Raw genomic sequence first — 26,938 nt, forward strand, 5'->3', positions numbered from 1 at the left:
TATATATAATAAATTTATTGATTTATGTTTAAGTTACCTGATAAATGATGGAATTTTATTTTAGATTTTTGATAAACTTTTTTGTTATTTTAAAATTATGATATATTAAAATTTTTATTTTAAATTCCTCTTGTAAATTAAATGACAATATGACATTATTATCATCATTGACCATCTAAAGACATTAGATAACAGATATTTAAAATAAAAAATTTAATACATTGAGGACTCAAAATAACAAAAATGTTTATTAGAAGTCCAAAATAAAATTTAATTATTTATCAAATATCTTAACCATATTTAACCTTAAATTTTTATAACACTTTCTATAGTTTTTTTTTTCTTTCTATTTCTCTTACTAATAAATAAAATATGTTGTGTAAAGATATTTTCTATTATCATATGACACTATTATATATAGTATACATTTATTGTTCAGAGTCTTACATAGTGTGGTTAACAAACATGATAAGTATTTATATAGCTGAGTAGACGACTCCCTTATGAACCGATTTTTAAGAGGACATTTTAAATGCTTTTGCTGCACTTTAACATGGTATCGGAGCTAGGTTCTGTTCGGTGGTGTGATGAATAGTGCCGAACCTTTCGGATGTCTTTATTGCACTTTAATATTTATTAATTTTTATACATATTAAAAATTATTTAAATCAAAGATATTTTTTTGTCAGTTAACATTGTAAAAAATTTTACTCTAAGAATACGTTATTATTAAACTCTTCCCTTGTTCAAATCACCCATTTTATCACATACTTCTGTCTTCTTTATTTTTCTCTCCTAAATTATAAGAATTATTACAAAAATTTGTTGTTCAAGTATTGTTACTATTTAAAATTTGGATCTATGCTCGGTACGTAAAACAACCGAAACTTTTTCTATTGTTAATTAGGCAGTGGAGGAGTGGAGGTGGTAATTTTGTATAGCAGTTGAATAGGTGGAATTGATATTAACCTTTGGTTGATACCATAATATTTCTGCAGCATTGTAGTTTGGGTGGGTTTCGGTATTTGGAAATTGCCGCTGTCATATAGCACGAAATATTCATGTATTTGTGGCTCTTAGGTAGGGGTGAGAATAAGTTAGGCCGGCATATAGGGACCTACGATCTGACCTACTTAAAGTTTGGTCTGGCCTGACCTATTTAATTAAAAGACTAGGTTCAGACTTTTTTAAAAGCCTATTAAATTAAATAGACCAGGCTTAAGCTTATTAAAAAGTCTTTTAAGTCTGATAGGCTGGCCTATATATATATATATATATATATATATATATATATATATATATATATATATATATATATATATATATATATATACTTATATTATTTTTTGGATATAATTAATATTATTTTTTAAAAAACTAGTGAGTCAGGTGTTCCTTTATATTTCTCATTATTTTTATTAGTTTTCTTATTTCTGTTAGCAGTTCATTTTTTTATTCCTATTAGGTTTCGTTTTTCTTGCATTCCTATATTCTAGAGCAAATAAAAATCATATCCTATCATATCCTATTACGGTCCAATACAAAAATCATATCCTTTTTCTATTAGCTTTCTTTTTTTTTTAAACTTTCCTATTATGTTTCTAACCAAACAAAAATCATATCCTATCATATCTTAGTACGTTCCTATACAAAAATCATATTCTATTATATCCTATTAAGTTCCAATACAAAAATCATATCTTTTTTCTGTTAGGTTTCTTTTTTTTTTTTTTAACTTTCCTATTACGTTCCTAACCAAACAAAAATCATATCCTTCTCACTTCAAGCTTTTTTGATAGAGGTAATTAACATTCTGTGTTTAGCCTATTATAGAAGGTGTGTTATTTATTTATTTATTTTTGGTAAAAACAATTAGAAATATTAAAGATTTAATGTGAAGAAGACTTTTAAATAGACTTTTAAACAAGCTACCAAGCCACGAGGCAAAATAAAAATCTTTGATAAGCTATAGACTCAGGCCTCAAAAATTAATCATAGACTAAGCTCAGACCTTTTAAAGCCTAGTTTGACCTGGCTGGCCTATTCCCACCCCTACTAGACACATCTTATTCTGATCCAATGGCTTCTATAATAAATTTTCATTGCTTCTTAAAAAAAAAAACATGAAACGGACGAGGTTTTTACTTTTTATAAGCATAAAATTAAAGAAACGAAGTTAATGGCATAGATATTTGAAGTGTAACGAAATCGGTTTCTGTGTCTCTTTTTTGATAATTTTCTAGATTAACCTTATTGAGGAGTAGCCAAATGATGACAAGAAATGGGTAAACCCTCGTATTCGTCTTAGAAAGATATAGGCTTTGGTAGTTTAGTGTCCTTGAAATTTTTTTATTGACAAAATAATTCCTTACCCACTTTTTCTTGAAAGAGAACCAGTTGCTAATAGTAGCCACTCTCAATTTAAATGTGTCCCACTAGTTATGAGATTTATATTAAAGTTGTACACAATATATATAGTTATCTAATGTAACCAATAAATTCTACCATTAAAGATACTAATCACTACATAGGCAAACAACTTGGAGTGAATTGGGCAAAGGTTCTCCATCACAAGAAGTTGAAAAAAGCTAAGCACATGGCATTTGGCCACCAGAAAGTTGCACGATAAAAACAAATTTCATGCTTCTAACCACAAACTTTTGATTATTGATCATGATGGTTCAAGAAGCGTCTCGTTCACATTGGCCCATTGTTGCCTTATGTCTCACTGTCGATTCACTTTATTATCTTGGCTTGTCTCCTTTCAATGGTGCAATGTATGTCATTTGATAATTCCAATCAGACTAGGATTTCTTATGGCAAGGGATATCAAGTATTTACGCAGGCAGTGAATTGAAATATAAGGAAGAATTAACTCTCACTTATATATTTTAATTTACTTTGATTATATTATTATTTGATGTCTCTAATACACTTCAATTCCCTTACATGAAAGACTTAATATCTTGAACAAGAAATTTATAGATTTAAAGGCTGATAATGGGTGGTTCTTATTATAATAGATTTTGATAGCATCTTACAACTTCAATTTAAGTCTAAATTAATCTTAAAAATTTGCTTTAGATGTGAGACTGTCCCTTACATGTGCGTGTTTGAATCTCCGACGATTTTACTGGAGCAAGAAATGTGAGGCAACTTCAACGTAGAAACAAGGAAAAAAATGCTTCCCAGAAATAGAGGTAGGTCACAAATGGAGGTTGATACCGGCAATCCAAACATGTTCTATATAAATACATAAAAATCCTATTGTAGAAAATCCAGATCGGAGAAATCTATGGAAACATGAAATGGCTCATTGATTGACATTTTAAGTTGCTATTCTATGAATATTGTGAATCCAGCCAGCATTTGGCTCTTGTCATGTACCCCAGCAATAGTTGAAGAAGCGTGACGCAAAACAAGTAAATTATTAAAATCACTTAAATGCCAGGTGACATGGGGACCACTACACTAGACCGTAGGCACAACCAACCAGAAGAGTTATTGCTTTTACATCAAGTTTCGTATAACTAAACTCTATCCCTGTTTGGTTTATGATTTTTTGTAAATTTTAATGTTATATATATATATATATATATATATATATATATATATATATATATATATATATATATATATATATATATATATTAATGTAACTTCTTTTTAAAGAAAAAGATTATTCATGTGTCGGCCAAATAAATTGTTGTAAGGTTTTGATTATTTTCATTTAAATAATTGTTCTGAATCTGGACCATAGGATTCTGGCCCGTAACAAAGCATAAAATTAAAATCAAATATATGGATTGAACCGATGAAAATAAAAAAAATGAGACATTTAAATTAAAATAGAGTATTATAAAAGGTGTGAGACTTACATAAAATTTATTTTATTTTTTTATTTCTCTTATTTTTCGTTCTATCAAATACAATCTAACGTCAAACACATAGTTCATAAGATGATAAGTTGAGAATTGTCTGACTCTATATTGATTCTCATACAACTTTGAAGTATGAGATTTGACATGAAATATTTTGACAATGTTTTGCATAAATGTGATCCATTTCCAAGAAATAAAAAATAAAAATTACTCCCTATCATGTAAAAATTAATATCAACTTATACTAAGTCTAAAATCAAATTCTTTAACTTTTACACTTTTAATCTAATCATGCAAATAATTGTTAAGAAAATAAAAAAAAATATTTGTTTTGAATAGTTCAGTTATTATCTTAGTTTTAAGGGGTGTGATACTCCACGTAGCATAGTGGTTGTGTTTTTTTCTTAAATGTTAGGATTTCAGTTTCAGATTATACAGTAATGGATTTGATTCTTATCTTCTTATTATTCTGTTATATACTAGCTTACTTAATAGGCGTGAGTTTACTTGTTATGAACAACACAGAGAAACACATTTTTAATATTTTAGTCTTTATTTCTTTATGTGTTAACAATGGTATCAGAACTAAATTGGACCTATATAAAAAAACAAAGGCAACAACTTTTATGATAACAGCAAACGAAAGAGATGTCATCTAAAGGGCACTTTGTGCAGCCTACTATTCCACGCTTTGATGGTCACTATGACCATTGGAGCATGTTGATGGAGAATTTCCTGCAGTCTAAAGAGTATTGGCATGTTGTTGAAAGTGGTGTTGAAACGCCTAATGCTGATGTAGCACTCACTGAAACACAACAAAAGGAGTTGGAGGGACTGAAGTTGAAAGATTTAAAAGCAAAAAATTACTTGTTCTAGGCCATTAATCGCTCTATCTTGGAAACAATTCTTTGCAAAGAAACTTCCAAAGATACTTGGGATTCAATGAAGAAAAAATATCAAGGCTCTAATAGAACAAAGCGTGCACACCTTCAAGTCTTGAGAAAGGAATTTGAAATGTTACACATGAAGAGTGATGAATCGGTAACCAACTATTTTTCAAGAACCATGACAATTGAAAATAAAATGTGATTCCATGGTGAAAAGATGGAAGATGTTGTTATAGTTGAGAAGATCTGGCGTTCCATGGCACCAAAGTACAACTATGTTGTGTGTTCCATTGAAGAATCCAAAGATGTTAATACACTCTCCCTTGATAGGCTCCAGAGTTCTTTGCTAGTTCATGAGTAGAAGATGAATCAAGATACAATTACAGAAGAGCAAGCTTTGAAGGCATCTACCTCTTCAAGAGGCAGAGGTAAGGGCACAGGGAAAAGTGGTAGAGGCAGAGGACGGGGAGATCAAAACAACAACGATGGCAGAGGTAGAGGACGAAATCAATTTGATAAATCTAAGATTGAGTGTTATCGGTGTCACAGGTTTGGCCATTATCGTTCTGAATGTTATACAAAGCTGCCACGCGACAAAGAAAAGGAAGCAATTTCAAAGTTTGTTGAAGAGAATGAAGCTGAAACACTACTGTTCAAAATAGTGAGGAACCAAAATCAGATGTTTGACATGTAGATACAAGCTACAATAATCACATGAGTGGAAGTAAGTCCTCTTTTTTTCATCTAAATGAAGATTTTCATTCAACTGTTAGTTTTGGTGATTCTTCCTCTATAAAAGTAAAGGGTAAAGGTGATATTAAAATAAAAACAAAGAATGGTTTTGTGGAAACAATCTCTAATGTATTGTATGTACTTGACTTAAAAAGTAACTTGTTAAGTGCTAGTCAATTACAAGAGAAGGGATATGTCATTACTATTAAACATGGTGCTTGTGAAATTTATGATTCTACTAGAGGTGTTATTGTTGTTGTACAAATGAGTTCCAATAGGTTGTTTCCATTGAAGATCGAAACTATTCAGTCTTGCTTAGTGGCTGAAATCAAAGATCCTTCATGGTTATGGCATTTTCGTTATGGCCACTTGAGTTTTGGTGGATTAAAGACTCACAATCAGAAGAACATGGTGACAAGACTTCCTCCAATTGCAGCCCCTTCCTAAGTGTGTGAAGATTTTCTTGTTAGCAAACAACATTGTTCTCAATTTCCTAAAAACAAGTCATGGAAAGTAAAGGATGTTCTGGAGTTGGTACATTCAGATATATGCGGGCCAATAAGTCCATCTTCCAATAGAGGCAAAAGTTATTTAATTACCTTCATTGATGATTTTTTAAGAAAAACTTGGATTTATTTTTTGCAGGAAAAATCTGAAGCATTTACTGCATTCAAATTTTTTAAAGCTCGTGTTGAAAATGAGGCTGGAAAAAATATCAAGACCCTTCATATAGATCGTGGTGGTGAATATTGCTCAAATGTTTTTGAAAATTTTTGTGTAGAGCATGGCCTACGAAGAGAACTCACAATAGCCTATACATCACAACAAAATGGTGCATCAGAGAGGAAGAATAGGACAATTCTTAACATGGTAAGGAGCTTAAGGACATGAGGAAGGGTTCCAAAGAATTTTTTACCAGAAGCCGTAAATTGGAGTGTTCATATTTTGAATAGAAGCCCAACATTTGTTGTTCAAAACATGACTCCTAAAGAAGCTTGGAGTGGGAGAAAACCATATGTGAATCACTTCAAAAAATTTGGATGCATTGCCTTTGCCCATGTTCCTGATCAGAAAAGAAAGAAACCTGATGACAAAGCTAAAAAATATGTGTTTATTGGTGTAAGTGAAACCTCCAAAGCTTACAAATTGTTTAATCCTAGTACAAAGAAAATTGTGATCAGCAAGGATGTTGTTTTTGATGAAGAAAACACTTGGGATTGGAATAGGCAGCAACCTACCCAAGTATTTCTTGATGAAAATGACGAGAAAGGACAAACTTCAACCTCTGGTACATCTCAAAGAATTACTCCAACAATAGGTTCAAATTTTAATAAAACATTTAAAAAGTATCAGATACAAGAAACTATTGCCTTAAAAAAGGTTTTTTTATATACAAAAAATAGGTATTTTAAAACCCCAAAATAAATATTTTTTTATACAGGTTCAGTATAAACTTCAGTTGTTAATGTATTTCACACATTATTAATATACTAACCAAATGAACAAATGTTGAATAAGAATTAGCAATATAATTGTGTTAATACCTATTCATTTTTTTAATAAGTTGATACTTATTCATTTGAATCAACAATGCTAATGGTTAATATAAGTGATATTGAATTTATATCTCTTAATTAAGTGATTTATTTCTTTATTAATTATTGAGTATCAAATAAATGATATTAAAAATAATATAACTTTGTAATATAATAATAAAAAAGTAGAAGAAAAAAAACACATTCATTTGATTTGTTGTAGACACATAAAATTCATAAATCAAACTCTTCTCTCGAGTATCCGAAGTTCTTCATTTCTAATTATGAAATTTAGTATTTAAGCTCATCAAATCCAACCACTAGTTTATATACTAATTGATATTAGTGTTAATATATTACACTAATAAGAAATAATTGGTAGCTTCTTAGGTAGCATAACAATTGAAACTTGAAAGTAACAGTCTAACAACAGATCGTTAAGGAGACCAAACCAACAGAACAGAGTAACAGAGAGTTAGCAGTGCAACAAAGAGGAAGAAAAGTTGAAACATTTTCAGACAGTGGCATGTGGGAATCTATTCTGTTAACGGTGGCTGCCACCGCTGGCAACAACATCGGAAAGATCCTTCAGAAGAAGGGCACTATCATTCTTCCACCTCTCTCTTTCAAACTCAAGGCATGTCTAAAGTTCTATTTTTAAAATTTGATTTTGTTTTCACTAAAGATCTCACCTTTTTTGGTAATATTTTCATTTGAAACATGTGGGTGTCTATGAATTTTGTAGTCATTATTACTTTCTATAGCTGTGTTTATTTGGTATCAATGTGAAATTGGACATTTTCTCCTTTTTTGGTAATATTTTCATTTGAAACATGTGGGTGTGTATGAAATTTGTAGTCGTTATTAGTTTCTATAGCTGTGTTTATTTGGTGTCAATGTGAAATTGGACATTTTCTATGCATGTGTATGATTTGAGTGAGAATATGAGGATGGAATAAATACCAAGATCACTTTTTTTTTTTTTTTTTGTATTTAAGGTTATGCGGGTATGAAGTGACTATGTGATTATTGATCTCATTGTATTTGCAGGTCATAAGGTCTTATGCTTTAAACAAAACCTGGGTGGTAGGTTTTCTAATAGATATATTTGGGGCATTATTGATGCTAAGGGCATTGTCTCTGGCTCCAGTAAGTGCTATATGTTATGAAGTGACAAAAAATCGCACTCAATTTGAAGGGATTTCTTAACCCTTAGCATGTTCTTCTAGTGTTTTGCTTAGGTATTTGACGTTGTTATGGTGGCTTTCTTATGTCTAATGTATAATAGGTCTCTGTCATCCAACCAGTTTCTGGCTGTGGACTAGCAATTCTTTCAATCTTTTCTCATTTTTATCTCAAGGAAGTCATGAATGCTGTTGATTGGGTTGGCATTACATTAGCAGGTTTTGGCACAATAGGTAAAGTAAGTTTTTATTTGCCGTAGAGCATTTTGTTTACCTGATTCTGCTTCCTTTAACACCACGGGGAGCAAGGTTGTCGGGGGAGAGGAAGGGGGGAAGTGTAATTATTAGAAGAAGAAAAAAGCATGTTAAATCAGAAAAAAGATGTAATTTTTTTATAATTCATTTTTATGATTATGTTTTAGTGATGAATCTTCTAGCTTTTCGTATAGTTCAGAATTAGATCTACATATAATACAAGTAGCTGTGATCAATTTATTTGTTTGTATACTGTTGTATTACACTCCAGTGTCTGAGGACCTTAGCAATGAACCAATTTTTTTCTGGAGTATTCCTCTTTTTTATTATTTGGCTGCTGACAAAACCAAGTTTGCAATGAAAGGTTATTCTACTAACATATTTTATATTGTATCTGGGTGATGCTAACTGGTTAAATATTATATGTTTTCTATGTTTAGGAGTTGGTGCTGGAGGTGAGGAGCAAGAGGTGGTTGCTCTATCTATTTTTCACATACCAGGGCTGGCATTTATTGTTTTCATCTTGTTTGTAGGTACCTTGTCTTACAAATCAACTTATTTTATAGTCAAGTTGCCTTTATGAATTGATCAGAGATATTTAGCATTCATAAGTTTGGCATCATGGCAAGATGTTTGTATCACTTTATTTTTGAGATATAGTAACAAGTTTGAGAGGAAATACTTGAAATCAATGTGAAAAAAGACATAGTGGTATTCTAGTATTAATTGGAAGCCTATGCATGGTGTGGCTGCCAAACGTATATTTGGCTTTGAGTCTAGTGTGTATAAATGCCAAATGTCATGCTTAATAGTGGCTTATAATTCATGCATGAAGTTGTATAAGTTTCTAAAATCACATTTCTTATTTGTCCAAGAAAAACCTCGTCTGATTCATTGATAATCTGGTTTTACCATTATTTTCATGAAATGTTATTTTCCCATATATCTAGTGCATTTAAAATGCAAACTGATGTCACCCTTAATGATTACATATAATCAATGTGTAAAGTTATACGTGTCTTTAAAATTAAATTATTCTTTGATTGTGTAGTAATCAATTTTTCCTAGTCATTTTGTTAAAGTTATCCCTTGGTTCTTGAATCTATGCGTATCATTCATCACTAACTTCCTTTTCAAGTCAATATGAAGGCATTTTGCTGGTCTCTTATCACTTAAGGCATTTTGCTGGTCTCTTATCACTTAAGGCATTTTGCTGGTAGCATTATTAGAAGACTATTGGTTACAATACTTACTGATGGTATTTTCGTATAGGCTTTAAGACTTCTCTGTGAGTGATTGAGTTCACCAATTGCCAGTGCAATATACTATATTCCAAACATTGTTTATATTTTGAGAAAATAGGCTATGCACTAACAGACAGTGTAAAACAGTTTTATACTGTCATCCAATCACAACCAACCATGTATGGTAAGTTTGTTGACTTTTATGATAACTAGCCCTAAAAGTCATATCAATGGTGATTGGTGATTGGTTACACTGTTGGTACATATGATCATTAAACTCTTATATTTTAATTGTTTGAAACTCTTGTGAAGATACTTCTTAGTGGATGGCTTCGAATATGCAAGCGCCAACGAAGAGAACAAGAGATGGTATTCATGTTATATCCATGCTGTAACACTTTAGATTTACATGCTTATTTTAATTGAGAACACCCATGCATGGTGATTTAATGAGCTGTGTTGTTTTCTGTACTTCTATCACTTGACTTTTTTAAGTTATACAGATGGAATATGACGTCGTTGAGGAAGTCATCTATGGCTTTGAATCTGGTATTTTGTTTGGGTACTTTTGCTTCCCTCTCCACTTTTTTTATGTATTCTATTCATAATCAGATACATCTAATTTTTCATATACAGCAACTCCTTAATATCAGGATGAAGATTCTGACAGTTAAATTAACAGTTGTCTGCTACAAGATAATTAATCATTGCATGGTTTGGAGTTTAGTAATATTATTTCTCGTGTGTTCTGGTAGTTTCTTTTTTTGGATAAAAAATGGTTCTCGGAGTGAAAAGAGAATAACAACATTAGGAGGATAAGTTATTATCATATGTAGGGGACTGCTAACCTCTACACACTTGTGTTTGACATTTTCACATTTTATTTTGGACTAAAACTTAATTTTTTTATTGTTAAAAAAATTTTAATTATGGGCAATAGTGTCCTTATTTTTTGCTACCCCAACCACATTTTTTCTTTCATGTCTTCCATTTAGTTTCAAATAATTTAAAGGCTGCCACAGTCACCATGCCATATTATATTTCCAAACAGAGATGCAACCAGTTCAGGCAACTTAACGTGGCAACCAATTCAGCCAACTGGACATGGCAAATGAAGCCTTTAAAAAAATATTACCAGCAACTTCTTTGGCATTAATCGTCATCATCATCTTAGTTTTGACTATTTTACTGTAGCTACTAATGCAGTTATGCCAAGTCTGAAGCCATTCATATAGCCTATCATTGCTTTCTATTAGCTTATGATTTTAACATTTTTTCTTGGAGGCTAAACCGTAACTAAATTCTATTGGCAATGAACAAAACTTGCATATTACAAATATTACTTGCATGACAGAGAACAGAACATGATTATACATCACTTTTAGTTTTGTTTACACCTAAATGCAGGATGTCATCTGTAATATCAAAGATGGGATTTCTATTCCTAGAGCAAGGCTTTCCCAAGCTGTTGGTTCCTATGTGCATCATGATCAGCGTGTGTTGTAGTGGCACAGGCATTTACTACCAGGTATTCTGAAGCTCACTTTTATATGTCTACTATTATGAGATCTATTACACCCTTTAAGCATGGAGAGCATTTAACCTGTTTCTGTCAAACTGCCTAGATACTTGTCCATGCTCTACGCTTCCAATTTAAGAGACAATAACCTCTTTAAATAATCATTATCTTCCCTGCTCCTTCAGACACGTGGTCTAAAGCATGGGAGGGCTATTGTAGTTTCCACATGTGCAGCTGTGGCCTCAATTTTGACTGGTGTTCTTGCTGGGATGCTTGCTTTGGGTGAACGACTTCCTTCGGAGCCAAAAGCTCGCTTGGCACTTCTTCTTGGATGGTAATATAAGATGTTATGTTTTGTGTTTTACAGTTTTGTTTTGTTTTTTGTTTTAACAAAGGAAAAAATCCAAATTAAACTTCAACCCTTCTGTTTTTTCTCTTCACACATAATAAACATGCATGCATACAAAAATGAAAGAAGACTCAGGAGTGGCAAGGTATTCATGGCCTTTTGGAACAGAAGACAAGTTGAACTTTTAGATTTATAGAGTCCATCATTCATGGAGAATTGAGAAGTATCCATCTGAGAAAATCTCTATTTGGATCCAATTTCAAGGTATGGGTCTAGAGTCCCACGGAGCTAGTATGGGATTTTGGCATGGGATTTGTAAGGCCTTGGACTCTCCAACAATAATGACTAGTTTGTATGGTGTTATACTCTTAAGTTTCTTATCAATTGGTACCAAAGCTTTTGATCATGTTTTGCACTTGCAAATAAGTGGAATGTTAGGATCCAATTGCAAAGTATGGAACTTGAGTCTCGCATTGGAAGTATGTTCTCTGGTGTGGGATTTGTAAGGCCTTGGGCTCTTCAACTACAACAAGCTTTGGTGGTGTGATTCTCCCAAGGTTCTTATCAATCTGTTCCCCATTTCAGAAATCAAGAATGATAACTGTTGGTTTTCATCTACATTGATCTTACCAATGGATTGGAAGTTAAAAGATTTCACATTCATTGCTTTCCAAGGTTCCTTACAACAAACAATGCAGAAACAACAGCTTTAACTAGAGAATCATAATTGAAAATACTTATTTCCCTCTGGAAGAAGCTACATCATGTTTAGTTGCCTGTTACAAACATTTGGTGGCTTTCATCTAATTTGTTGTGGCAGTCTTTATTTTAACTAGAGAATCATAATTGAAAATATAGATTGAGACTATTTTGGAAAGACCCTGTCTAGTAATTCTTTGTTTCTCAAACAAAATGAAAATCTTCATTTTCTTATACATATGAAACATTATGCTGCAGGCTACTTATTATTGTTGGTGTGATTTTACTTGTTGGTTCTACACGGTTAGTAAGATTCCTTTCTTGTTCTTCACGACAAAAAAGAAGCAATGTGGAGAAGAATTTTGGCCTTAGAGGAGCCTCTTCTTCCCGTGTGAGAGAACCAAGTCCAAGTGCTGTCATTCAAGCAGCAACATTAAATCATTTACTATCATCATCTTCCAAAGAAAAAGCTTGAGTTGACATGAGCTGGATAATGTTCCTTCATCCCCAGGATTTCTAAGCATTAAGTTGCTTTCTAATCCGTCTGCCAAGGCCAATTCTGTATATTATAGTGGCGCTTCTTCAGAGGGCATGACATTTTGGTGATCATTCATTGCTTCTGGCTCACACATTTTGGATGAAATGTTTGTTAACTTCAGATGCCACCTTGTAAAAACTATTCATGAACTTACACTATTTTTGCTTTCAAGGATTGTATATGACAGTGATGATAGCATACCAACATACAAAATTTGTTTTACTTGCACTTAAACAAATTGGTAAACAGTTTATTCGTATGCAGTTGGGATCTTTGCCTATAGCTGTGGCTTTTGTTAGAAGAGAAATGATAATAACACACACTACTATTGACTAATATTTGTTGAAAATCACAGTTTTTGGTTTTAATAAATTTTGTAGCAACACATAATTTGTATTTTTAATAAATTTTAACCAATTAGAGAGTGTTCTATAAAAAAAAAATTGAGTGTTAGAAATTGTGTTGTTAACTCTTCTCTTTGTTAGAATAACGTGCAAAGGAAAAAAGAATTGATTCTAACACGTTGCTTCAAAATCACTGTTTATATAGGTAAATTTAGGGAGTATGTAGCATCTAGATGAGCAGTGATTTTGAAGCATGCAAGAAACACTGTTCATAAGAGATGCAAGAAGTTCCTATATGTGATTATCCTTCTAGATGTTGTATCTCACGATTTATTTAGTACTTTTTTTTAAAAAAAAAGAACGATTTATTTAGTACTTAAACAACTAAGAAAAGAAGAAAACTCTTTCATAAAATAATAAGTCTTTATTATTATTATTATCATTTATTTTTTAAATTGTAATCTTGTATAACTTTGGAATGAAAACTTTTGCACATGTTTAAATTATGATCAGGAAAGCATAAATGGAAAAGGGTCCTCTTTAGGAAGTAATAACTTTGTGTAGGCATTTGTTTCCTGCACTTCCCTTATTAAATCCGATGCCTCTCATTATATCTCGAAAAATTCATTTTAAAATATAAATTTATATTTCAAAATGCAATGAGTGATGCAGGATACAAATAAGGGGATAAAGGATTCAAATGTCATTTCTCATATGGACTTTGTGCTTTACCAAAGCAATTGGTAGGTCAATTTATTAAGTGGGAGAGATTTTTTTTCGAAATTACTAATAAGTGTGGATTTTGAATTATTATTCATCTTGAAATAACTCGTAACATCGATTACGACTTCTATTTTTATTTTTTTTAACTAAAGTCGTAATTTTTTTTACAATTGTAGTTATTTTTTTGAAAAGATTTACAACTTCAAAGTTGTATAAGTTTTTATTTTTTATTTTTACAACTTCAAAGTAACTTCAAATTCATTTTTTATTTTTTATTTTTTTCGTATTATTTTTTAAAATTGTAAATAATTTTTTAATTTAATTATTTAATAAATCATTGTTTTTTTTTGTTTTATTTAAATTATATATATATTTTTTATATGGATTTATTTAATATTTGATATATTTTGAAATATTATTTTATTTAATATATTTTGTAATTTTTTTCAAATTGTAAATAATTTTTTAAATTTAATTATTTAATAAGTAAATTTTTTATACTTTTTTAGTTTTATTTAATATTATTTAATATTTTATATATTTTTTTAATATTGTTTTATTTAATATATTTTCTATATTTAATATTTTATATATTTTTCTAATGTTAAGGAATTTTATTTTATTTTTAAATTAAAAAATAATGCAAAAGACATAAATTTGAAAAAAATTAAAATTTAAAAAGACTTAAATTTAAATGAAAATTACATCTTCGGAAAAATATTAATAGTGGGTTGATGTCCCACAACAAGTTCTTGTATACACGCATCTAGGTCTCTCATGTTGTTGCACTTGTAGGTGGATTTTGTTTTCTTGTTCTATCATCTCTTCCTTCTCGTTCTAGTATGATCATCATGTGTAATTGTTTATTGTTGTTGAGGTGATCATGATCATGTGTAAGTCTTTTTTAAAAAAATTAATTATTTTTTATAATTATTATTAAGAAAATTAATAATTTCTTACATTATCAAATAATATTAAACATTTAAATTTAAGTTTTTTTATTATTTTATTAATTTATAAAACAAATAAAAATCCTTAACATTAGTAAAACAATATAGAAAATATATTAAATAAAACAATATAAAAAATCTATAAAATCATATACAAAATAGATACAAAATATTAAATAAAATTAAAAACATTTATTTATTAAATAATTAAATTAAAAAATTATTTAATTTTTTTAAAAAAAATGACTTTGAAATCCTAAAAAAAACTTATACAACAAGTCGTAAATTAAAAAAAATCATAAAAAAGTTTACAACTTTAGTTAAAAATTATTAGAAAAATAGAAATTGTAATTGATAAACTCAGAAATCATAACATCTATTAGGACATATTCTAATATCGATAATAATTCAAAATTAATAATTTGGAAAAAAATATCCCAATTAGTAAATTGGCCCAATTGATCAACCATAACAAAGACGCCCGTAATAGTAATATTGTGTAGTGAAAAATCCATGATGAAGATGGAACCAAATAAATGACTAATCAGACGTAAAGAATCACTATAACAAGGGTCATACTAATAATAGTTCCTCGATAATCCTATTTCACATAGTTAACGTGACTGATTATTAACAAATTGTTTCAGCACCGGTATTTCAAGGATTAAATTAGAATACACTCAGTGTCAGAGACGGATGCAGGTGTTGTGTTGTTTTCCCCACTAAATTTATTTTCTTATGTATGATAAAAAAATGTCCTTATAAAAAAATAAGTATTATTCCTATAAGATAATATTTTTAAAATATATAAAAAAATATAAGAAATAAAATGAAAAAATAAATTGATACTAATTTTATTATTTTATCCTTTTAATGTTTAGATTTAATTATTATTTTAGTCTTCTAATTTATTTTTTTGTGTTCAATTTGATCCAGCCGCACTCCAAGGATTGAGGCAGTCGATGTGGGACTTGGGTATTTCCCAATACGCGCAGCGGAAGTGAAGACGAGGTGAACCTGCTCTGATACCATGTTAGATTTCATCTTAAAATCAATTGGCATTAAGTGAAGTTGCCCAACAGATATATAAGCCGCACTTCAAGGATTGAGGCAGCCGATGTGGGACTTGGGTATTTTCCAATACTTTATTTCTTAAAATGAGTTCAATTTGATCTTATTTTTCTCCTATCATCTTCAAATATTTTCAAAAAAGGAAATAAAATTGAATCCATTTTAAAAAAATAATGACCTAATTAGAAATTTTAAAAATAAAAAGATTAAATTGAATCTAATATATATAAATTAAGGGATCAAATTAAACTTTTTTAAAATAAAAGGATTAAATTGAACCTAAAAAAAATAGAAGGCCAAAATAATAACTTAATTTTCAATACTCGAGCTCCTCTAATAGACATTCAATATACCACAACGATTAATTTATTAACTTACACTACATGTTTTTATTTGAGTTATTTCATCCTAATTTCTAAATAAAACAAGAAATGGAATAACAGAATGTCATTTAAGATGTTTCTCTATTAATTTTATGAAGAATAGAATGCAGAATCATATGTAAAAAGATAAGTGATTGAATGATTGTTTGGTTATATATAAAGAGAGTTTTTTATTATTATATTGACAATGAAATAATTACAAGAGAATTTTTAATAAAAATGCATAAAGAGCAATTGTAACTCATGGAAATTTAAGTATTTTAGACAATTCTTTTGTTATGATATTATGTATTTTATAAAAATTTATGATATTTTTCTATTTAAAAATATTATAAACTATTTGTTGCTTCCACCGGGGAAAAAAATGTTGAATCCATCACTGCATGGGGTATTGATTTTTTATACTGTTTATCTAATCATAGTGTACTGATTTTTTATACTGTTATCATAGTGTATGACTTTTTACGATGTAATCTAATAGTAAATTTCATATAATTGAGAATCATTGGGTTTTTTTAATAAGAGTCTAATTATGATAAACTCTACAAATTTTTTACAATCAACTAATTAAATACAAAAATCAACACTCTATGGGATAGGTTCAGTAATTCAATATACAGAGACAAGATTTATATTTTACCAACTATACTTATAATTTGAACATCTTTGTTCCAAAGATACAAGTTTATTTAAACCAAAATTATACGACAGTTATCCTAGCAGCGCATCCATTTAGAATGTTTGAGGTAGGGCTGCTTTTTTAATAGAAAAGAAAAAAGACTACAATAGTTGCCAAATTATGGAGATTAATCACTCTACTTTCTTCTATGGTACCATGATTCACCTATATTGTCTAATTTTGGCACTGCATAGTGGAGCCAGCTGCCACCCCATGATGCACAACTGAGATTTAATTTGCCATAAAAATACTAGCCTCTGTCTATTTACAATTTCAATGCACTTTTTTACCCTTTAAACAGTGTTAAATAACAACCAAATATGACTTTCTCACAGTGACTCGATTGATCATGAAATGAAATGATGCAAAACCAGAACTTCAAAAAAATCAATGCACAGTAAGTAACAAACAACATATGGCCCCATACACAGGGACTCTTGTATACATTTCAAGTGATGAAGAGTTACATCAAAAAAATAAAAAATTTGGATAATCCTTCAACCAATCAATGTTTCATTCTGCATTTTCCTGTTCTGCATAATTACCCAATTGCCTTGTCTGCCAGCTATCATGAGGAGCTACATGTTCATGGGAAGGAGAATATTGCTGCAAAAAGGTGAATTTAGCATTTAGAGCTATAATTAACACAGTAACAGTACTCTAAAGTCTAGTCTAAACACTTCTTTAATAAGTAACAGGAAAACAGAAAAATCTTCATGAGCCTTGAAAGAGATGAATATAGGACAAAATGTGAGCTCCAATTCTATTCTCATGAGCCAAGTCAGAATATATGGAAAGATAAAGGTTCTTATGCCAATGATCTATTTTAGGTATCCAATGCTAACTCTTTAACGGATTAGTAGACAGCAGCCTTAGCAGGACCCTATAATGACATACCAACTAACACATATGTTCAATTACTTTTATTTTTCTTTTAAGTTTAGTAAATCAATCTACCATTCATCAGTTTATGTTAGCAATCATCTACAAGATCTCGAGGATACTGGAGCTGATATAGGCACCGAGAGCCTGGAACCAGAAACCAAAGAAGCAAGGCCCAAACGAACAACTTCAAGACCCAGCTATTTGAAAGACTACGAACCATGATTTGAGGATAGCGCCATCGTAGTTAGGTACCCAGTTCGTTAGGGTAGTTACAAAGGCTGTTAGTACCGTTAGTACGGTTAGAAAGACGCTGTGTCGTAACCTTGCCAATGTATAAATACGTGAATGCATATAATAAAGGGCATGCAAAAGCTTACGTACAATACAAAACTCTCTCTCTCTCTCTCTCTCTCTCTCTCACTCACAGGAGGTTGCCTTCCCTCGAAGTAAGGCTTATCTCTCTCTCCCCTTCCCTTTTCGTGACCTCTGCTCTTAACACTAGTCTGACCTGCCGGCGCCACGTCCACCATGGCAGACCACACAACAAGAAAAACTACCACCGACAGACTTGAGGACGCCATCGTCCATCTGTCCAACAGCCAATCAACACTTCTTGACAAACACGCTGATCTCGTCAACAAATATTCAGAGCTTTCCGGGAAGGTGGACTCGATCCTCGATCACCTTCACTTGCGTTCTCCTGCGCGCGAGCAAACCGGTTCCGCCACCCAGTTCCATTAGCGCAATACTGTCAAACTGGACATTCCGAGGTTCGACGGCCGCGACCCCCTGGGCTGGATCTTCAAGATTTCCCAGCTATTTGAATACCAAAATACACCGGAAGAAGAACGGATTACAGTGGCCTCCTTCTACCTTGATGGGGCTGCGTTAAGCTGGTATCAGTGGATATTTAGGAACGGCTTCATCACTTCTTGGTCAGGGTTCTTACAGGCTTTGGAATCCAGGTTCGTGCCTTCGTATTACAATGACCCTAAAGGAGCTCTTTTCAAGCTGACGCAACGTGGCATGGTGAACGAATACCTAACCGAGTTCAAACGGTTAGCTAATCGCGTTATCGGCTTGCCACCACCTTTTCTGTTAAGCTGTTTTGTTTCAGGTTTAGCACAAGACATACGCCGTGAAGTGTTAGCACTTCAACCTATCTCGCTTCCACAAGCCATGGCTCTTGCAAAGCTGCGAGATCGCTGGCAAGCGCCACTGCGACCCCACAACACCCCATCTCCGTCATATCTTCCCCCTAACCGGAAGTCACAATCCACCTATGTCCAAAGGACACCAGACGAGATGGCCCTCCGGCGGGAGAAGGGCCTCTATTACAACTGCGACGAAAAATAGAGCTCTACCCATCGCTGCAAGGGATGCATGCTCTTGTTTATCGCCGACAACCCTTCTCCTGTACCAGATGAACCTATCCTTGACCTTCCCTCAACACCATCACCAGAACAAGAACCAGCAACTTCTCTAGACTTTGACCCATCCTTAGACCTAAATTCTCCTCACGTTAGCCTTCATGCTCTCTCTGGCCTTCCCTCCTCCGAGACTTTCCGTCTCGTCGGAGTTATCAATCACACCTCTCTCACCATCCTCATAGATAGTGGAAGTACTCATAACTTCCTCCAGCCCCGTATTGCCCAGTTCCTCCACCTAAAAGCCCAAAACACGAGCCCTCTCCATGTCTTAGTGGGTAATGACTCAGTCCTCGACTGAAACCAAGTCTGCCTCGATACCTCGCTGTCCCTCCAGGGCCACCAATTCACGGTCACATTCCATTTGCTTCCTATCAGTGGTGCAGATGCAGTCTTAGGCATAGAATGGTTACGACAATTTGGGCCTATAACCACTGATTACACCGCGTTTTCCATGAAGTTCACCTATATGGGTCGGCCCATCGAGTTACACGCAGATGTCACTACTGGACCAAAGCCAATCTCAGCACCACAGGCAAAACGTTTACTTCAAACCGAATCCGCATCAGCCTTATTCCACTTAAAGCTGATTCCAAACCCACAACCTCTTCTTCCTCACCCGATACCTGCAATTGAGTCACTTCTCACCCGTTTTCATCACCTGTTCCAACACCCTTCTTCCCTTCCCCCACCTCGCACCATCGTTCACCATATTAACCTCCTCCCTAACACAACACCAATCAATGTAAGGCCATACCGTTACCCACAATTTCAGAAGTCAGAAATAGAGAAGCAGGTATCGGAGCTCCTCTCTTCTGGCTTAATCCAGCCTAGTATGAGCCCTTACTCCTCGCCAGTGCTCTTAGTAAAGAAAAAGGATGGAACCTGGAGGATGTGCGTTGACTACCGTGCCTTGAACGCAGTCACCATCCGCGACCGTTTTCCGGTTCTGACAATCAATGAATTACTGGACGAGCTAGGGAGTGCTGCTTGGTTCTCTAAGTTGGATCTCAGGCAAGGGTTTCACTAGATCCTAATGCATGGCCCTGATGTTGAGAAGACGGCTTTCAGAACACACCAAGGGCACTACAAATATCGCGTGATGCCCTTTGGATTGTGTAACGCACCGTCCACCTTTCAGGCGGCCATGAACACCTTACTAACACCATTTCTCAGGAAGTTCGCGGCCGTATTCTTTGATGATATCCTGGTATATAGCAAGACGTTATCTTCGCATCTCGAACACCTCAAGGTCATCTTCCAGGCTCTACTCCAAGGTCAGTATCATCTCAAACGAACCAAATGCCTCTTTGCTCAGAACCAAGTGGAATATTTAGGGCATATAGTGTCTGGCAGAGGAGTCGAGCCCGAGCCTTCCAAGGTTCAAGCCATGGTGCAGTGGCCCATACCATTATCGCCTAAGGAACTTAGATCCTTCCTCGGACTTACTGGGTTTTATAGGAAGTTCATCAAGAATTACGCGATGATCGCGGCTCCCCTCACATCACTCTTAGCCAAAGACGCGTTCGAATGGTCATTAGACGCTCAATCTGCGTTTGAACAACTGAAGGCAGCCATGACGAGTGCCCCTGTGCTTGCCTTACCTGATTTCGACGAACCATTCGTGATAGAGACAGACGCCTCCGGCGCCGGCATAGGAGCGGTTTTAATGCAGAAGGGTCACCCCCTTGCATTCTTCAGCAAGCAGTTTGGGCCACGCATGATCCATGCATCAACCTATGTTAGAGAGCTCCATGCAATCGTTGCAGCAGTTCGTAAATGGCGCCAATACCTTTTGGGTCATTCCTTCACCATATTCACAGACCATAAAAGCCTCCGCGAGCTCATGTCACAAGTTGTCCAGACTCCGGAACAACACTACTACCTCTCTAAGCTTTTGGGCTTCGATTATACGATCCAGTACAAGGTGGGAACGTCCAATGCAGTCGCAGATGCTTTATCCCGGTCGCCACCCTCCGACGAGCTCCTCCTACTATCAGTGCCTAACCTCGACTTCATGAACGACCTACGCCGCACCCTCCATTCCAGCATGGATTTTCAAACGCTACTATCCAAGGTGCGTGAGCATCCTCAGGATCACCCTGACTATTGAATTCACCAAGGGCTATTGCTGTTTAAAAATCGCATATGGTTAAATGACGATAACCCATCTATACCCAATCTCATGCTAGAATTCCATGCAACTCCATTAGGGGGACATCTTGGGGTAACTAAAACCACACACAGACTGGAATCCAATTTCTTTTGGTCTTCACTGCGAAAAGATATCAAGCGCTTCATCAAGGAATGCAGTGTTTGTCAACAGACCAAGGCAAGTACACAACGTCCCGCCGGCCTTCTTCAACCACTCCCGCCACCAACCGGGGTCTGGGAGGACATATCCCTAGATTTCATCACTCAGTTGCCTCCATCTCACGGTTACATTGTTATTTTGGTTGTGGTGGATAGATATTCCAAGGGTATCCACCTTGGAGCTTTACCCACTAACCACTCTGCATTCAAGGTTGCCTCTCTATTCATCGATATCGTCTGCAAACATCACGGATTTCCGAAGAGCATAGTCTCCGATAGAGACCCACTCTTCCTGAGTTCCTTCTGGCGTGAGCTCTTCCGGCTAAGTGGGACGCGCCTCCGCATGAGCACGGCTTATCACCCACAATCCGATGGACAAACCGAAGTCATGAATCGAGTTCTAGAGCAATACCTCAGATCCTTCGTCCACGAACAACCAGCTACTTGGTATCGTTATCTAACACTAGCGGAATGGTGTTACAACACATCCCTTCATTCCAGTTCAGGGCTGACACCGTTTGAAGTCATTTATGGTAAGCCACCACCGGCGTTGCCACATTATCTTCAGGGTGCATCTGCAAACGAGGTCGTGGACTCTCTGATGTCCTATCGTCAAGAGATCCATCAGAAGCTACAACGTCATCTTCACAAGGCGTAGGAGACCATGAAAAGACTGGCGGATGATAAGTGCTGTGACGTTAACTTCACCGTCGGCCAAGGGGTCTACGTTAAGCTGCGACCCTTCCGTCAACGAACAGTAGCAGGCCTGATACACCCCAAATTGTCCAAGAGATATTTTGGGCCATTTCAGGCAATAGAACACGTGGGTCAAGTTTCTTATCGACTCAAATTACCCGAGGAAGCAAGGATCCACCCCGTGTTCCATTGCTCACTTTTGCGCGAACACCATGGCCCTTCCCCGACACCACTGGATAGCTTGCCGTTACAATTCATTGCTCAGAAACCAGTAGCACGCCCTTTGTGTATCCTGGATTCTAAAATCGAAACATCATCATCCCCACCAACAAGACTCGTGTTAGTCCAATGGGAGGGTCAACCTCCAGAGGACACCACCTGGGAAAAGTGGTCAGAAATTCGGGACCTTCATCACCTTGAGGACAAGGTAGTGTTCGCGTGCGAGGGTATTGTTAGCAATCATCTACAAGATCTCGAGGATACTGAAGCTGATAAAGGCACCGAGAGCCTGGAACCAGAAACCAAAGAAGCAAGGCCCAAACGAACAACTTCAAGACCCAGCTATTTGAAAGACTACGAACCATGATTTGAGGATAGCGCCATCGTAGTTAGGTACCCAGTTCGTTAGGGTAGTTACAAAGGCTGTTAGTACCGTTAGTACGGTTAGAAAGACGCTGTGTAGTAACCTTGCCAATGTATAAATACATGAATGCATATAATAAAGGGCATGCAAAAGCTTACGTACAATACAAAACTCTCTCTCTCTCTCTCTCAGGAGGTTGCCTTCCCTCGAAGTAAGGCTTATCTCTCTCTCCCCTTCCCTTTTCGTGACCTCTGCTCTTAACAGTTTACAATTTGAATGCAATTTTGTATGTAGACATTTCCTGATGTTTCCTTTCACATGTTAAGGTAAAAATGGCTACTCATAGTTAGACTCAGACCTCCATCTTCATCATAAGTTCTTTGGCTGATGAAGCCGCAACAAGTATATTCCGAGCACCATGCTTAATGAAGCCTTCTTCAACACCATTGTCAAATAATGCGAGCAAAGAGTTATAGTAACCATCAACATTGAGTAGACCAACCTGTGGAGGATGATTCTGAGTTAGCACATGATTATATTAGTATACCAAGGATTTATACTACTAAGTAACAACATCAGGTTACCGGTTTTTTATGAATTCCAAGTTGAGCCCAAGTTATCATCTCCAACAGCTCTTCCATAGTTCCATATCCTCCTATTATAAGGAAATGAGAGAGGGTATAAGAAAGAAATAGTAACTACTATTATATACACAATACAGCAATCAAGTACATCAAAATAGTAAATTTCAGTATATGAAAGAGCATCTTTAGTAACATTAACATGTCAAAAGACACACAGTCATCAATTATTCTTTGAAACTATTTGAAAGCTGTTGTGGTAACTACCAGGGAGGGCGATAAATGCATCAGCTTCTTGAGCCATTGCAGCTTTACGCTCATGCATATCTGAAACAATTCTTACTTCACCAACTGGTTCACCAGATATCTGTCAAAATAGCCAAATTATAACTTACTAACAATTAAAAGATCATATTTTCGACATTGAAAGCACCATAATTTTTTTTCATAACAAAGGGACTACTATCATAAAGGACCCAACAAATTCTCACCCAAATCAGTCATTATACTAAGAAGTGAAATGCTACTAAGCAAAACTTAGCACAAAACAATAACCCACCCCCACCCCTCCCATAAAAGGATTTTTTTTCTAATTTCTCCGACTCCTATTCAGATTAGTTCTTCTGAAAGATTGTATCTTTCACAGTCAAATCATCATATAAATCCCAAAAATAAACTAATATTAAACAAGAACCAGTTCATTGCCAATGATCAATTTAACTGTACACAGAAAGAAAAACAAGTAAACTGACACAGCACATTAAAGGTAACAGTTAAACAGGTAGTAGCACAAATACCTCAAGAGGCATGAGAGCTTTTGGAATAACCCTGTATATGTAGAGAGGAGAAAAATACAAGAAAAGGCAAATAGACAACAAACAAAGGGTGAGACAAAATGATTAAACCAATAACAACAAGCCTACACAGTGAAAGAATAGACTATAGAGTATCCATGATAAACTAAACACTGCAATACAAAGCATGTTGTTTCAGGCATACCCTAGAACATGGCAGCCTCCATCATACATTCTCTGGGATATTAGGCCCATCAGCCCAACACTTCCCCCACCATACACCAAGTCAATGTTCCTCTTAACCTGTAATTCACACCATAGAATAAAACACACAAAAACACAGAAAAAGACAATATTGAAGCTCAATTATTATTCTCTTCACACATTAGAAAACAAAAACCGAATTTTGAACATCACATATGGTCATTAATTATCTGACTAACCAAAAAAGTCAAGCACACTTTATAACCAAGTTTTTTTTGGATCAGAATTGAAGTTTCACTTTTGTAATATGTATTGACCTATAAATTGAGAATCTGAGATGAAATTTCAATTCTGATAAAAGAAAATCCAAAAAAGTTTTATCTTTTTTACAAAACCAATAATCCAGGGCGATATATGTATGGACCTACAAAAGATTGTTATCCAAAAAATGTAGAAAAAAAAAAGAAAAGAAAAGGAGCACTCTCTGACAGCTACGTACCCAAATGCCCTTTATGGAAAAAGATGAGTTTTTTACGACAGAGGAAGATAAGAAGAAAAAGACGGTGTTGCAAAAGAAAGCTGACCAGTTCATTGGCCAATTCAATGGTAGCGTCACTGAAAACTTGACGGTTGCCAGAGTTGCTGCCGCAAAAGACACAGAGGCTCTTGAACTTGCCTTTGGGGAAGCCACGTTCCATTTCTTTCTTTCTTTCTTTCTTCCTCCGTTTGATGATGATGATGATGATTTTGTCTTAGAGGAAATCCAAGACCATTGGAACAGCGAAAACAACATTAATTTATACCACATCCGGTCCTAAGTTGATAATTTTATTTAGGATTAAATATTTTTTTTCGTACATGTAATTTCAGCATTTTTTTTTCTTATTTTAGTCCTGCTAATTTATTTTTTTATTTTAATCTTTTCAAAATGGTGTTTGTTTTATTTCATTTTTTCCCTTAAAACATTACTTTCTTTTAAAAAAATATTGTAAATAGTAAACAAATGTTATTTAAAACATTTTAAAAACAGAAAATAAAACAAACAAATTTTATAAACACTAAAACAATTCTTTTTAAATAATGAAAATGAAAAAAACATTAAAGAGATGAAAAAAAAATATTTAAACCTTTTATTTATTTAAAATGTCTAATTAAGTCTACTACTTATTTGTAAGAGTTTCAATCTAAGTCTTTTATTTTTAAAATAATTTAACATAGTCTTTTATTTTATTTGTGAACTGTCTTAATGGCTCCTTTCCGTCTCATCTAGGTTGACCACGTTAAGATATAAATTCGGATAAAAATTATCACATTAAGATGTTTTTTAAAAAAATTTACCATATTTTAATCACGTTGAGACATTTCAAGAAAATAAAGAATTTGATTGAAACTTTCAAAAATATAGAAAATGTTTAAATATTTTCTTCATTCTTATAATTTGTCATTTTTTCATTTTTGTCTTTGTATTTTTTTTGTTTAGTTAGTGTAAAATGCATTTGTTTTTATTTTTCATCTTTAAAAAGTTTTAAATAACATTTTAAACAGTAAAAAATTATTTTGTATAATAAAAAAATAAACATATTTTAGAAGAACTAAATCGGAAAAAAATTATAAAAGAAAAACTATATATTACATAGATGAAAAAAAAATCTTTAAACCAATAGAAACCTATTTAAACATTTTAAACAAATAAAGAGTCAAAATTGATAATAAACCTTTATATTATACTAACAAACAGAGATATATTAGTTTACAACTTTACATTTGTTTATGGTAAGCAGAGATACGATGGTTTAAATAATGATGAAATAAAAATTGGCAATTGTTATGATAATTTCATATCATTTAGGTGAAAATAAAATTTGAATCAATTGATTTATTTAGTTTTGATTTTAGATTTTTTTTTTTGTCTAATTCAAATCAAATCGAATCAATAATGATTGGATTGATTTGATTCGGATCATCAAATACCCAACCAACAAAAATAATAAAAAATATGTTTTAAAAAATATATAAAATAATAATTTTATTCTAAAATTAACCAATAATCTTGTGACATATATTAAATTAATCAAATTTATTGTGAGGAAATCTGAAGTTTAAAAGTATATTATCATTGCTGATAAGATAGAGGTCTAGAAGAGGCTCGAGAACATCAATGATTCTCATGAGGAGACAAAACAATAAATGAAGAAGGCGTCTATGTGTTTTTTTAGGATTATGTAAGAAAAGAAAATAAAAGTGTCAAAATGAATCTCTTTAAATGTAGGTGATGAACGTAAAACATAAAGGAAATACATAAAACGATATAAAAAAATAAATAACTTCAGTATTTAAAAATTAATAATATATATTCAATTTGGTTCGAATTGGTTCAAATTTAAAAAATTTTAATCTAATACTCAAACTAAATGTCATGGGTTCTATTTAGTTTGGTTTAGATTGGATCTAATATAGGAAAAAATTATCAAATTCGTCTTAT

The 26,938-nt window shown here is 33.5% G+C and overlaps 2 protein-coding genes across 3 annotated transcripts; one reads left to right on the plus strand and one right to left on the minus strand.

The window, feature by feature from the left end:
- The first annotated feature begins 7,296 nt into the window (after positions 1-7,296).
- Positions 7,297-13,105, plus strand: LOC114393825 (probable magnesium transporter NIPA9). 2 transcript variants are annotated; one of them, XM_028355285.1, is made up of 9 exons: positions 7,297-7,672; positions 8,086-8,184; positions 8,324-8,453; positions 8,915-9,003; positions 10,031-10,087; positions 10,222-10,280; positions 11,126-11,246; positions 11,423-11,571; positions 12,544-13,105. In XM_028355285.1, the coding sequence occupies exons 1-9, from the start codon at positions 7,562-7,564 to the stop codon at positions 12,758-12,760; spliced, it is 1,032 nt and encodes a 343-aa protein (XP_028211086.1). In that variant the 5' UTR covers positions 7,297-7,561; the 3' UTR covers positions 12,761-13,105. The 2 variants fall into 2 exon arrangements, with proteins under 2 accessions (XP_028211086.1, XP_028211085.1); XM_028355284.1 differs by having other exon boundaries at positions 10,222-10,267; positions 11,104-11,246.
- Positions 13,106-17,190: 4,085 nt separating this feature from the next.
- Positions 17,191-25,227, minus strand: LOC114391926 (cytokinin riboside 5'-monophosphate phosphoribohydrolase LOG8-like). The gene is made up of 7 exons (XM_028352940.1): positions 25,041-25,227; positions 24,458-24,555; positions 24,256-24,286; positions 23,726-23,825; positions 23,462-23,532; positions 23,236-23,379; positions 17,191-17,579 (listed from the first exon to the last, which is right to left on the minus strand). The coding sequence occupies exons 1-7, from the start codon at positions 25,152-25,154 to the stop codon at positions 17,487-17,489; spliced, it is 651 nt and encodes a 216-aa protein (XP_028208741.1). The 5' UTR covers positions 25,155-25,227; the 3' UTR covers positions 17,191-17,486.
- Positions 25,228-26,938: the final 1,711 nt, after the last annotated feature.

Source organism: Glycine soja, chromosome 17 (assembly GCF_004193775.1).
Source record: "Glycine soja cultivar W05 chromosome 17, ASM419377v2, whole genome shotgun sequence".
Taxonomy (NCBI): domain Eukaryota; kingdom Viridiplantae; phylum Streptophyta; class Magnoliopsida; order Fabales; family Fabaceae; genus Glycine; species Glycine soja.

What these genes read in the sequence shown, in the direction of transcription:
- LOC114393825 (XM_028355284.1), top strand. Translation starts at nt 7,562, where the DNA reads ATGTGGGAATCTATTCTGTTAACGGTGGCTGCCACCGCTGGCAACAAC. An exon ending in GGGCATTGTCTCTGGCTCCA is followed by an intron (nt 8,185 to 8,323) that starts GTAAGTGCTATA and finishes AATGTATAATAG; the next exon opens with GTCTCTGTCATCCAACCAGT. An exon ending in AACGAAGAGAACAAGAGATG is followed by an intron (nt 10,088 to 10,221) that starts GTATTCATGTTA and finishes TAAGTTATACAG; the next exon opens with ATGGAATATGACGTCGTTGA.
- LOC114391926 (XM_028352940.1), bottom strand. Translation starts at nt 25,154, where the DNA reads ATGGAACGTGGCTTCCCCAAAGGCAAGTTCAAGAGCCTCTGTGTCTTT. An exon ending in AAGCTCTCATGCCTCTTGAG is followed by an intron (nt 23,826 to 24,255) that starts GTATTTGTGCTA and finishes CTATTTTGACAG; the next exon opens with ATATCTGGTGAACCAGTTGG. An exon ending in TGCATTTATCGCCCTCCCTG is followed by an intron (nt 23,533 to 23,725) that starts GTAGTTACCACA and finishes TCCTTATAATAG; the next exon opens with GAGGATATGGAACTATGGAA.